The 14,175-nt window shown below is 41.2% G+C and overlaps 1 protein-coding gene across 4 annotated transcripts in view; it reads left to right on the top strand.

Moving 5' to 3' along the window:
* Window positions 1–14,175, top strand: part of rasa4 (RAS p21 protein activator 4) — an 80,023-nt gene that overhangs the window by 8,082 nt on the left and 57,766 nt on the right. For all 4 annotated transcript variants that reach the window (XM_024393592.2, XM_042309330.1, XM_042309329.1 and 1 more), the window contains exons 2-4: window positions 6,636–6,692; window positions 9,123–9,236; window positions 13,407–13,468. In XM_024393592.2, the coding sequence (XP_024249360.2) occupies window positions 6,636–6,692; window positions 9,123–9,236; window positions 13,407–13,468 (233 nt within the window). The remainder of the gene's footprint in view (window positions 1–6,635; window positions 6,693–9,122; window positions 9,237–13,406; window positions 13,469–14,175) is intronic.

The raw sequence follows: 14,175 nt of genomic DNA, 5'->3' as shown, positions 1-14,175 counted from the left end.
CTCTGTGTTGTCTGTTCACACTGCAATGCTTTATCTTGGCCTGGTTGCAGTTGCAAATGAGAACTTGTTCTCAACTAGCCTACCTGGTGGAGAAAAAAAAAAATCTGTCGGCCCCAGCAGCGAACTCAGGTTCTGTGTGTAGTTAATCCGACCCTCTCTGCCTAGTCTTCGCCATTTTACCTGCTGTTGTTGTGTTAGCTGATTAGCTGTTGTTGTCTCACCTGTTGTTTTAGCTAGCTCTCCCAATCAAAACCTGCGATTACTTTATGCCTCGCTGTATGTCTCTCTCAAATGTCAATATGCCTTGTATACTGTTGTTCAGGTTAGTTATCATTGTTTTAGTTTACAATGGAGCCCCTAGTTCCACTCTTCATACCTCTGATACCTCCTTTGTCCCACCTCCCACACATGCGGTGACCTCACCCATTACAACCAGCATGTCCAGTGCCTGGGCTTACCTCCGCTGTACCAGCACCCCACCATACCCCTGTCTGCGCATTATGCCCTGAATATACTCTACCATGCCCAGAAATCTGCTCCTTTTATTCTTTGTCCCCAACGCTCTAGGCGACCAGTTTTGATAGCCTTTAGCCGCACCCTCATCCTACTCCTCCTCTGTTCCGCGGGTGATGTGGAGGTAAACCCAGGCCCTGCATGTCCCCAGGCACCCTCATTTGTTGACTTCTGGGATTGAAAAATCCTTGGTTTCATGCATGTCAACATCAGAAGCCCCCTCCCTACGTTTGTTTTACTCACTGCTTTAGCACACTCTGCCAACCCTGATGTCCTTGCTGTGTCTGAATCCTGGCTTAGGAAGGCCACCAAAAAAAATCTGATATTGCCATACCTAACTATAACATTTTCTGTCAAGATAGAACTGCCAAAGGGGGAGGAGTTAGCCTGCAAAGTAATGTCATACTTTCCAGTTCTATGCCCAAACAGTTCAAGCTTCTAATTTTAAAAATGAATCTCCAGAAATAAATCTCTCACTGTTGCCGCCTGCTACCGACAAAGGCCAACTTTTTCAAGCAGAAATTTGCATCCTGTAGCAAAAACTCCAAAAAGTTCTGGGACACTGTAAAGTCCATGGAGAACAAGAGCACCTCCTCCCAGCTGCCCACTGCACTGAGACTAGGTAACACGGTCACCACCGATAAATCCATGATAATCGAAAACTTCAACAAGCATTTCTCAAAGGCTGGCCATGCCTTCCTTCTAGCTACTCCAACCATGGCCAACAGCTCCACCCCCCGCAGCTACTCGCCCAAGCCTCACCAGCTTCTCCTTTACCCAAATCCAGATAGCAGATGTTCTGAAAGAGCTGCAAAACCTGGACCTGTACAAATCAGCTGGGCTTGACAATCTGTACCCTCTATTTCTGAAACTATCCACCGCCATTGTCGCAACCCCTATTACCAGTCTGTTCAACCTCTCTTTCAAATCGTCTGAGATCCCCAAGGACTGGAAAGCTGCCGCAATCATCCCCCTCTTCAAAGGGGGAGACACCCTGGACCCAAACGGTTACAGACCTATATCCATCCTGTCTTGCCGAAAGCCAAGTCAACAAACAGATCACTGACCATCTCGAATCCCACCGTACCTTCTCCACTGTGCAATCTGGTTTCCGAGCCGGTCACGGTGCACCTCAGCCACGCTCAAGGTACTAAACGATATCATAACCGCCATCGATAAAAGACAGTACTGTGCAGCCGTCTTCATCGACCTGGCCAAGGCTTTCGACTCTGTCTATCACCATATTCTTATCGGCAGACTCAGTAGCATCTGTTTTTCTAATGACTGCCTTGCCTGGTTCACCAACTACTTTGCAGACAGAGTTCAGTGTGTCAAATCGGAGGGCATGTTGTTCGGTCCTCTGGCAGTCTCTATGCGGGTGCCACAGGGTTCAATTCTCGGGCCGACTCTTTTCTCTGTATATATCAATGATGTTGCTCTTGCTGCGGGCGATTCCCTGATCCACCTCTACGCAGACGACACCATTCTGTGTACTTCTGGCCCTTCCTTGGACACTGCTACCTAACCTCCAAACGAGCTTCAATGCCATAGAACACGCCTTCCGTGGCCTCCAACTGCTCTTAAACTCTAGTAAAACCAAATGCATGCTTTTCAACCGCTCGCTGCCTGCACCCGCACGCCCGACTAGCATCACCACCCTGGACGGTTCCGACCTAGAATATGTGGACATCTATAAGTACCTAGGTGTCTGGCTAGACTGTAAACTCTCCTTCCAGACTCATATCAAACATCTCCAATCTAAAATCAAATCTAGAGTGGGCTTTTTATTTTGCAACAAAGCCTCCTTCACTCACGCCGCCAAACTTACCCTAGTAAAACTGACTATCCTACTGATCCTCGAGTTCGATGTCATCTACAAAATATCTTCCAATACTCTACTCAGCAAACTGGATGCAGTTTATCACAGTGCCATCCGCTTTGTTACTAAAGCACCTCTACCACCCACCACTGCGACCTGTATGCTCTAGTCGGCTGGCCCTCGCTACATATTCATCGCCAGACCCACTGGCTCCAGGTCATCTACAAGTACATGCTAGGTAAAGCTCTGCCTTATCTCAGTTCACTGGTCACAATGGCATCACCCACCCGTAGCACACGCTCCAGCAGGTGTATCTCACTGATCATCCCTAAAGCCAACACCTCATTTGGCCGCCTATCCTTCCAGTTCTCTGCTGCCTGTGACTGGAACGAATTGCAAAAATCGCTGAAGTTGGAGACTTTTATCTGCCTCACCAACTTCAAACATCTGCTATCTGAGCAGCTAACCGGTTGCTGCAGCTGTACATAGTCCATCTGTAAATAGCCCACCCAATTTACCTATCTCATCCCCATACTATTTTTATTGATTTACTTTTCTGCTCTTTTGCACACCAGTATCTCTACCTGCACATGACCATCTGATCATTTATCACTCGTGTTAATCTGCTAATTTGTAATTATTCGCCTACCTCCTCATGCCTTTTGCACACAATGTATATAGACTTTTTTTTTCCTACTGTGTTATTGACTTGTTTATTGTTTACTCCATGTGTAACTCTGTTGTCTGTTCACACTGCTATGCTTTATCTTGGCCAGGTCGCAGTTGTAAATGAGAACTTGTTCTCAACTGGCCTACCTGGTTAAATAAAGTTTTTTTTTTCACATCTAAAACGATGCCCACCCTGGCTCTACAGCCTCTTGTTGACACTGTTTGGCATGCGTACTAGTCCAAACATTTTAATCAGGTCATCTACCATATTAGAAATACACACACTGGTTTTGTTTCAAAATGGCACCCTATTTTCTATACCGTGCATTACTTTTGACCAGAGTGCTCTATATTTGGGACTTGCACATTTTCTATCCAGCCACGACCCCTTAGATAACATAGGCTCTTAGAAGACTGACTGAGTGTTCCTTCCTTGGCAAAATGAGAAGGATCTGATCTGACTCACAGAGAAACAAAGACTATGTCCAGAATATTGGAGGAAGGAGCGATATCTCTCCTCCCTCCAACAATGTGTACTTGTTCATTTCCCTTCACTGATTGGAAGGGAAATTACTGATATTAGAAATATGATAAACTCCCACTAGAACATGCCTTGCCTTCCACCAATCCAATACTTTTAGATTTGTGGGAAGTAGTAAACTACTTTTTCGGCATGTATCATACAGCTGTACACTTATGTTATTGGGAAGCACCCACTGATACCCACAAACTGGCTTGGCCCGGCTGCTAGTGCTAAGGGGTGGTGAGCTGAGCTGTAGAGAGCCGATAACTTTGCAATAGAGTCTGGCTTCAGAAGATGCCTTCTCAAACCACACACTCTGAATCTAGATCTGAAAAGCAAGGAATGTGAATTCCCCCAAAAATGTAGCATACAATATGGCTCAGTGTTATTTGTTTTGTGCGGTCCGTTTTTTTTAATGCTTGGTCGCAAATGGGTCTTCCAAATGGGCAATGACCCCAAGCATACTTCCAACGTTGTGGCAAAATGGCTTAAGGACAGCAAAGACAAGGTATGAGTGGCCATCACAAAGCCCTGACCTCAGTCACAGAAAATGTGTGGGCAGAACTGGAAAAAGCGTGTGCGAGCAAGGAAGCCTACAAATCTGACTTGGTTACACCAGCTCTGTCAGGAGTAATGGGCCAAAATTCACCCAACTTATTGTGGGAAGCCTGTGGAAGGGAATGTGATGAAATAAATAAATGCTGAAATAAATAATTATTTCTACTATTATTCTGACATTTCACATTCTTAAAATAAAGTGTTGATCATAACTGACCTAAAACAGGGAATTTTCACTAGGATTAAATGTCAGGAATTGTGAAACCTGAGTTTGAACTGTACATAAGTATTCAACCCCTTGAGCCAATACATGTTAGTCACATTTGGCAGTGATTACAGCTGTGAGTCTTTCTGGGTAAGTCTCTTAAGCGCTTTGCACACATAGATTGTACAATATTTTCACATTATTCTTCGAGTTGTTTGTTGATCACTGCTAGACAGTCATTTTCAAGTCTTGCCATAGATTTTCATGACGATTTTTAGGTCAAAACTGTAACTAGGCCACTCGGGAACTTTCAATGTCATCTTGGTAAGCAACTCCAGTGTATATTTGGCCTTGTTTTAGGTAATTGTCCTGCTGAAAGGTGAATTTGTGTCTGTGTTAATTGGAAATCAGACTGAAACAGGTTTTCCTCTAGGATTTTGCCTGTGCTTGTCTCTATTCCGTTTCCTTTTATCCCCCAAAAAACTCCCAAGTCCTTGCCGATGACAAGCATTCCCATAACGTGATGTATCCACCACCATGCTGGGGAATATGAAGAGTGGTACTCAGTGATGTGTTTTGGATTTGCCCCAAACAACGCTTTGTATTCAGGAAATAAAGTACATTTCTTTGCCACATTTTTTGCGTGTTTACTTTAGTGCCTTAATTCAAACAGGATGCATGTTTTGAAATATTTATATTTTGTGCAGGCTTCCTTTTCACTTTCATTTGGTTAGTATTTTCGAGTAACTACAATATTGTTGATCCTTCCTCAGTTTTCTCCTATCGCAGACATGAACTCTAACTGTTTTAAAGTCACCATTGGCCTCATGGTAAAATCTCTTTGCTGTTTCGTTCCTCTCTGGCAAATGAGTTAAGAAGGACGCCTGTATCTTTGTAGTGACTGGGTGTACTGATACACTTTGGATGGTGTAATTAATAACTTCACCATGCTCAAAGGCATATTCAATGTCTGCACCCCCAATCTACCAATAGGTGGCCTTCTTTGCGAGGTATTGGACAACCTCCCTGGTCTTTGTGGTTGAATCTGTTTGAAATTCAATGCTCAACTGAGGGACCTTACAATTATCTTTGTGTGAGGTAGTCATTAAAAAATCATGTCAAACACTTATTGTCCATTTAGTCACTTCAACTTATTATGTGACTTGTAGTTCTTTACTCCTGAACTTAGTTAGGCTTCCCATAACAAAGTTGTTGAATACTTATTGACTCAAGAAATGTCACCTTTTTTTAATTTTTTTAAAATTAATTCATAACAATTTTCACTTTGTCTCATCAGCCCGCACACACAATCTCCAATTTAATCCATTTTAAATTCATGCTGTAACACAACAACATGTGGAAAAAGTCAAGGGGTGTGAATTCTTTCTGAAGGCGCTGTATATTCACATAGATTGCATTTAGATTACTGATGGTGTTTATTTGGATTCTTGACTTCGTCCTAACTTTTGATGTCTTGCTTCAATTATTTAATAATTATTTTGTTTGACATTTTTTACTACACTGTTAGGATCTAGTAACACAAAACATTTCGTTGTACCTACTATAACATCTGCTAAACTGTGTACGTGGCCAATAAACTTTGATTAGATTTTTTTATTTGATTTGGGATGCATCCTGAGGCTTTAAAGGCCAGCAGCAGACCCGGACCGGTTGTGATGTCTGCCGGTACCCGGGATGGCTCTTTTGAACTGGGAAGCTGCAAAGGCTAGACTAGAGAGGCTGTTTACGCATCTGGTGCCCTTTCGCCGTAGGCTTTGACTCACACCAAAGGAAATGCACGTGAACACACAAGCGTGCGTGCACACACACGCACACACAAAAAAAGCATGTTAAATGTTTCTATGCTGGCTCAATCCTTTGTTTTAATATTTTCTCACACCTTGTGGTTGTAGAGCTTAGCATCAGTACAATTAGGCTTATCCATCCATCCGCAATGTTTTATTTTTGTTAGAATTAAACATTTATAAAATTATATGTAACCTCTGCCTCGGGTAGACCATTGAGTGTCTATGGACATTTGGGCAACACTTTTTATTTGAAGGGTACCTACATAAGGATGCCATTCTACATTCATTACTACTAACAAACATATCAGTACATAAGCATTTAATATATTATGTCCGCATTATAAGTGACATTACTGACACAGGCTATGAAATTTCAAAATGCGGTTGTTGGCATAAGCATTAGTACTGCTTATGAATGCATTTTGGTACAGTAATAATGTTTTATGAAGTCTTTATGTAGGTATGCCTTACCGTGTAACTGTCATCTTCTCCGAGTTTCATCAGTGAATGTGTTTATGCCCTCTCTGATTTCCATTGCAGAACTGGAAGCAGTGATCCATATTGCATCGTGAGGATTGACAATGAGGCCATCATTAGGTATGTGTTTGTGTCCTGTCTCTGGCAGACCTATTAAGCCGGCTGAAGATCCTCTCTGCCGCCCTGCTTTGTTTGCGCTAAGGCGATTATCATACATTTCACCGTTTTTGATTAATTAGATAATTTCCATAGCGCACCGCTTACTTTCAATTAGTTTGACACATCTCAGCTGGCTAAAGCTTTGTATTTAGATCCACCTGGGTGTGTTTTGATGAAAGCCAAGAGTGTGTTTTAATCCACGTATTATATCTAGAATTACAATGTCTTGTTTGTCGATTGTGATGGACTAAAATCATTTTTAGCTGAGATTTGTCTGCATAGAATAGAAATGCCTTTAATTTAGGACCGTGTTATCCAAAAGGATTAGGACAATATGGCCATTATCTTTAACCAAGCGTTTGTTGTTATGAGCAATCTGCTGGTTAAGTCAGTTGGTTGCCTCAGCCTGACAATCTGCTGTAGACTGAACAGTTAAGTAAGAAAAGGCCAGCTTTGCTTGTTAATGTTTAACTGTTTGACCTCTCGTCTGGCTCGCTGAATGGGGGCTGACTGCAAAAATCTGAAGTCAATGGCTGTATGCTCTCTCGCTAGTAAATCCTTAATTGTGGAATTTGAGCCTGCCTGTCTCCATAGTGAGATTCAGTGGGAGGTGGAGGGGTAATGGGGAAATTACTTAGGAGAGTTAAGTAAATGTCTTTTCAAAATCACACTTTAAAAAACATATTTTTTTACTTTTTCGTTTACTCAAACCCAAATGTTGTTGACTTGTCCTATACTAGGATTTGCAGAATGAATTGCAGAAAAATCCTACCCATAGAGAATGATCGAGGCCTGTTTTTATTTTTTTAAGGGGTGGAACAGCTTAATATTGCGGAATGATTGTTGCTTCCATCAATGTAATTGTCTGCATCATTTCCAATCCCCCATATATTTTTGGGGGTAAATATATGTATCCATATACATGCACATACCTATATAGATATACACACTCTTTTTTTAGAATATACCTTTTATTATTCCCCACAAACCCTACCTACCACCCTTCCGCCAATTGGAGTAAACTATTAAACGATAACACTAGGCTTCTACCTTCAGTTTATATATCTTATACACATTTTACAGACTCAATCTATTTTACAATAGTTATATTTTGTTTGTTTTTAGTCCTTCCTCTTTTTCTGATGTCCATCAATTTTGATTTCTATTTGTAACTGTGCTATTCTACAAAAGTTCTGAACATATATACATTTTACAGACCCCGTATGTTCTACATTGGTTATCTGGTTGTTAGTCCCACCCTTCATCTCCATTCAATCCCTCCCATCTATCTCTCAACACCATCCTTATTGAATTTCTATTTGACATATTTTTCAACTGTGCTGGGATGCTTCACAAAGTACTGAACCTTTCTATTCTCATAGCTTCTACAGATTGTAAATTAAAAATACATTTTTTTTTAGCTAAAATAAATATTACATTATTAATTGATTGACTATGGATTTTCAAATCACCCAGTATTGCTATCTGCAGCATTAGTTCTAGGCAAATGTTGCAATTCTTCAGCCACTCCTGGACCTGTGACCAAAAATCAGCTACATGTGGACAGTACCAAAATAAATACTCTAATGACTCTGCATTCTCACAGCAAAAGCCTGTTTAAATATGGGCAGCACCATTGAGCACTTTCACCATTTTGGAGTAGTCAACTGGGTGGGACTTCCTATGGGTTAAGGAAGGATCATTAAAAAATGCTTTCTCTTTCCTCATAGAACATGTCATGTTGGTTCTTTGGCCGAGCTAGCCAATCAGTGTTATACTCATGTTAATATTTGTAATGACCGGTGTATATACCCACACCATTCCAAAACAGAAAAGCTGATTTTAACATTCTAACCCTAACCCTTAATTCAATTTTTTGGGGAATTTGGAAGGAAAACTATTTCACTCAGTGTAATTCATTACTGGGTCATATGTTATAGATATCTGGAAACGCGGGACAGTTATTTTAAAGATTTATGTAATGCCTTTTCCTTTGGAAATAAATGAATACCTCAGCCATTCTTAATGTTGGATGGTCCTGTTGTTTTTTAAGACATTTAGCAGGAATATAAATCCTTGGCTAGCCAGCAGAATGTATGACAGTCAAATTACTTGATGGACACCTATTAGCAACAAACAATCAAGGTTTATTGTGTTTGGTCAATGACGCAAACTAAGATAAATCTCTGTCATTGGAAAACACATCGTTACTCAAATTCGGGGCTCCTGAATGACTCAGATGTGCTACTAGATCAATACGGGGACTAGTATAGATTATTGTGTATTTATGCCTGCATCACGTTATTAATATGCCTTTATGGTGTTGTCTTATGACCTTATCTCTATGCCTTTCAATGTTGATAATAGTATGACCTTATCTATCTCTCCCAGGACGGCTACGATATGGAAGACGCTCTCTCCCTTCTGGGGGGAGGAGTATAACGTTCACCTGCCCCCGTCCTTCCATACCATCTCCTTCCATGTGCTGGATGAGGACTCACTGAGGTAATGAGGTTGTATCTTCTCAAAGTCAACTTTTATATCATTGCCACACAAGGTTTTTACTACAGCAATAGTAAACAATCCTTTCAAGTCCTATGCCGTACTGTATTTTAATTTTTTTATTATATCCATTATGGACCCTATTCAAATATATTTAAGGCCTTTTTTAAAAACTAAATTCAAAACACTACAGTACATTAACCCTTTACACTCATGGGAATTGGTCTATATGGATAGGACTAAATTGAAATGTTTCTTACAAAGGAAATATGAAAAGCATAAGCATGGTGGAAATTGAAAAACTGTTTTTGAGATTATGGGAACATTATTAGACAGGTTGAGGACACAACAGTTCACCTGACACAATACTGAACACAACCATTACGCTGTTGATTTTTACTATACTTATTGCCACATTTGTTAATCTAAAAATATTGTGCTTGGGTGTTTGGCTTGCTTGTATGACATTTGATCTTGCAAAATACATTGAGTCCTCTTAATTTACAGCATTTCCCTCACTCAGACAACAAAACATTTGCATAAGTTGCCCAATTAGCAGGAGAGATGGGGGCTGCAACTTGTCGTGTGCGGTGCTGGAGTTCAGAACGGCTGTCAATCAAAACCCATGCAGAACTGTGAAGCGCAGTGCTTGAACTCTGACTTTGTTTTATAAAATGTTATTTTAAAGCCGCTTATCAGTGTCAAAATCTACCAGTTTCAACCAGTATACAGGTATGAGTCCAAAAGGTTAAAGAATAAGTTACATGAAGAAGTTGTCTTCTGCTTTTTTCAAGGAGGTACAGTACCAGTCAAAAGTTTAGAAACACCTACTCATTCTAGGATTTCTTTATTTTTTACTATTTTCTACATTGTAGAATAATAGTGAAGACATCAAAACTATGAAATAACACATGGAATCATGTGGTAACCAAAACAGTGTTTAACAAATCTAAATATATTTGAGATTCTTCAAAGTAGCCACCCTTTGCCTTGATGACAGCTTTGCACACTCTTGGCATTCTCTCAACCAGGTTCATGGGGTAGTCACCTGGAATGCATTACAGTGAACAGGTGTGCCTTGTTAATTTGTGGAATTACTTTCCTTAAAATGTTTGAGCCAATAAGTTGTGTTGTGACAAGGTAGAGGTGGTATACAGAATATAGCCCTATTTGGTAAAAAAACAAGTCCTTAATATGGAAAGAACAGCTCAAATGAACAAAGAGAAACAACAGTTCATCATTACTTTAAGACATGAGTGTCAATCAATCTGGAAAATTTGAAGTTTCTTGAAGTGCAGTTACAAAAACCATCTAGCGCTATGAATGAAACTGGCTCCCATGAGGACCGCCACAGGAATAGAAGACAGAGTTACCGCTGCTGCAGAGGATAAGTTCATTACTTACCAACCTCAGAAATTGTAGCCCAAATAAATGCTTCAGAGTTTAAGCAACAGACCCACCTCAGCATCAACTGTTAAGAGGAGACTTTGTGAGTCAGGCGTTCATGGTTGAATTGCTGCAAAGAAACCACTACAAAAGGACACCAATAATAAGAAGAGACTTGCTTGGGCCAAGAAACACGAGCAATGGACATTAGACCGGTGGAAATCTGTCCTTTGGCCTGAGTACAAATTTGAGATGTTTGGTTCCAACCGCCATGTCTTTGTGAGACCCATAATAGGTGAATGATTATCTCCGCATGTATGGTTCCCACGTGACGCATGGAGGAGGAGGTGTTATGGTGTGGGGGTGCTTTGCTGGTGACACTGTCAGTGATTTATTTAGAATTCAAGGCACACTTAACCAGCATGGCTACCACAGCATTCTGCAGCAATACGCCATCCCATCTGGTTTGGGATTAGTGGGACTTAAGACCCAACACACCTCAAGGGCTATATGACCAAGAAGAAGAGTGATGATGGAGTGCGGCATCAGATGACCTGGTCTCCACAAACATCTGACTTCAACCGAATTGAGATGGTTTGGGATGACTTGGACCGCAGAGTGAAGGAAAGCAGCCAACAAGTGCTCAGCATATGTGGGAACTCCTTGAAGACCGTTGGAAAAACATTCTTCATGAAGCTGGTTGAGAGAATGCCAAAAGTGTGCAAAGCTGTCAAGGCAAAGGGTGGCTACTTTGAAGTATCTAAAATAAGATGTTTTTGTTGGTTACTACATGTTATTTCATAGTTTTGATGTCTTCACTATTATTCTATGTAGAAAATAGTAAAAATTAAGGGAACCCCTTGAATGATTAGGTGTGTCCATGTCATATCTGCTACGTGGAAACATGCAGTGTATTCGGAAAGTATTCAGACCCCTTCCTTTTTTCCCACATTTTGTTACGTTACAGCCCGATTCTAAAATGGATTAAATTGTTTTTTTCCCCCCTCATCAACCTACACACAATATCCCATAATGACAAAGTGAAATCAGGTTTTTAGAAATGTTTGCAAATGTATTGTTTAAAAAAAATGAAACCTTTCTTTCCATAAGTATTCAGACCCTTTGCTATGAGACTCTAAATGGAGCTCAGGTGCATCCTGTTTCCATTGATCATCCTTGATGTCTCTATAACTTGATTGGAGTCCATCTGTGGTATATTTGACTGATTTGGAAGGCACACACACCTGTCTATATATAAGGTCCCACAGTTTACAGTGCATTTCAGAGCAAAAACCAAGCCATGAGGTTGAAGTATTTGTCTGTAGAGCCCTGAGACATGATTTTGTCAGCATAGATCTGGGTAAGGATACCAAAAAAAAATTGTAGCGTTGAAGGTCCCCAAGAACACAGTGGCCTCCAACATTGTTAAATGGAAAAAGTTTGGAATCACCAAGACTCTTCCTAGAGCTGGACGCCTGGGCAATCGGGGGAGAAGGGCATTGGTCTGGGAGGTGACCAAGAACCCAATGGTCACTGACAGCGCTCCAGAGTTCCTCTGTGGAAATGTGAGAACCTTCCAGAAGACAACCATCTCTGTAGCATTCTACCAATCAGGCCTTTATGGTAGAGTGGCCAGATGGAAGCCACTCCTCATTAAAGGCACATGACAGCTCGCTTGGAGTTTGCCAAAAGGCATCTAAAGGACTCTGACCATGAGAAACAAGGTTATCTGGTTTGATAAAACCAAGATTGAACTCTTTGGCCTGAATGCCAAGCGTCATGTCTGGAGGAAACTGGCACCATTTCAGCTGCAGGGACTGGGAGCCAGGATCGAGACAAAGATGAACGGAGCCAAGTACAGAGAGATCCTAGATGAAAACCTGCTCCAGGACCTCTGGGGCAAAGGCTGGGGTAAAAGTTCACCTTCCAACAAGAACATGACCTTAAGCACACAGACAATGCAGGAGTGGCTTTGCGACAAGTCTCTGAATGTCCTTAAGTGGCCCAGCCAGAGCCCAGACTTGAACACGATTGAACATCTCTGGAGAGACCTGAAAATAGCTGTGCATCAACGCTCCCCATCCAACCTGACAGAGCTTGAGGATCTGCAGAGAAGAAGGGAGAAACTCTCAAAATACAGGTGTGTCAAGCTTGTAGTGTCATACCCAAGAAGACGTGAGGCTTTAATTGCTGCCAATGATGCTTCAACAAAGTACTGAGTAAAGGGTCTGCATGCTTATGTAAAAGTGATATTTCAGTTGTTGTTTTTTTATATACATTTGCAAAAATGTCTAAACATGTTTTTGCTTTGTCATTACGGGGTATTGTGTGTAGATTTGAGGGGAAAACAATTGAACATTTTAGAACAAGGCTGTAAGGTAACAAAATGTGATATGATTCAAGCAGTCTGAATACTTTCCGAATGCACTGTAGACCAATTTTTTTATTATAATTTATTTGTCTCGACAAATTTCAGGGGTATTTAGCGTCCTCTTCTCCCTGGGTTTGCAATCAGCTGCGGTGTGCAAAAAACGGCTGCGCCGGTATAAAACCAGGAAGCTGATTGAGCTAGCATATACAAATGACCCATTGTCTTATCATAAGACCTTTGGACATGAGAAGTTGCTAAAACTACACTATTGTGCAAGAAAAACCTGTGACGGCTAGACTGCATTGTGGTAAACATACACACTGCAGACTCATATGAATTTATTATTGACAGTGGTACAAACTTGAAGAGCAAGTTCAGTGGAATCTACCTAACCTGTAGCCCTTGTGTCGTTCCAGCCGTGATGACGTCATCGGGAAGGTATCGATCAATAAGGAAGCCTTGGCTGCCAAACCACAAGGTGAGACCTCGCTGTGGCTGTGTTCTCCTCAAATCATGGTCTGAGGCAATATAAAGCGGTGTTTTGGCCCAAAACATGTCCAATCATTTAGCCATGTGCACTTTCCTTTACGCTAACACTGACCAATTTCTTTGAGTTTTAGCAACTTCCATGTTCTCAGAAATGACGACAGAGGAGACTGGAGTAAGCTAGTTGATCTTAGCATGTTGAACTACGGTACACTACCGGTCAAAAGTTTTAGAACACTCACTAAATTGTAGAATAATAGTGAAGACATCAAAACTATGAAATAACACATGGAATCATGTAGAAACCCAAAAAGTGTTAAATCAAAATATATTTCAAATAGCCACCCTTTGTCTTGATGACAACTTTGCACACTCTTGGCATTCTTTCAACCAGCTTCACCTGAAATGCTTTTTCAACAGTATTGAAGGAGTTCCCACATATGCTGAGCACTTGTTGACTGCTTTTCCTTCACTCTGCGGTCTGACTCATCCCAAACCATCTCAATTTTTTGGGGGGGAGTGTGGAGGCCAGGTCATCTGATGCAGCACCCATCACTCTCCTTCTTGGTAAAATAGCCCTTCCACAGCCTGGTAGTGTGTTGGGTCATTGTCCTATGTTAGTCTGTTAGTCCCACTAGGCCCAAGCCAGATGGGATGGTGTATCGCTGCAGAATGCTGTGGTAGCCATGCTGGTTAAGT

This window comes from Oncorhynchus tshawytscha, linkage group LG30, assembly GCF_018296145.1.
Source record: "Oncorhynchus tshawytscha isolate Ot180627B linkage group LG30, Otsh_v2.0, whole genome shotgun sequence".
NCBI classification, from domain to species: Eukaryota; Metazoa; Chordata; class Actinopteri; order Salmoniformes; family Salmonidae; genus Oncorhynchus; species Oncorhynchus tshawytscha.
The sequence above is the reverse complement of the archived record's forward strand: the minus strand, read 5'-3'. Positions and strand labels throughout refer to the sequence as shown.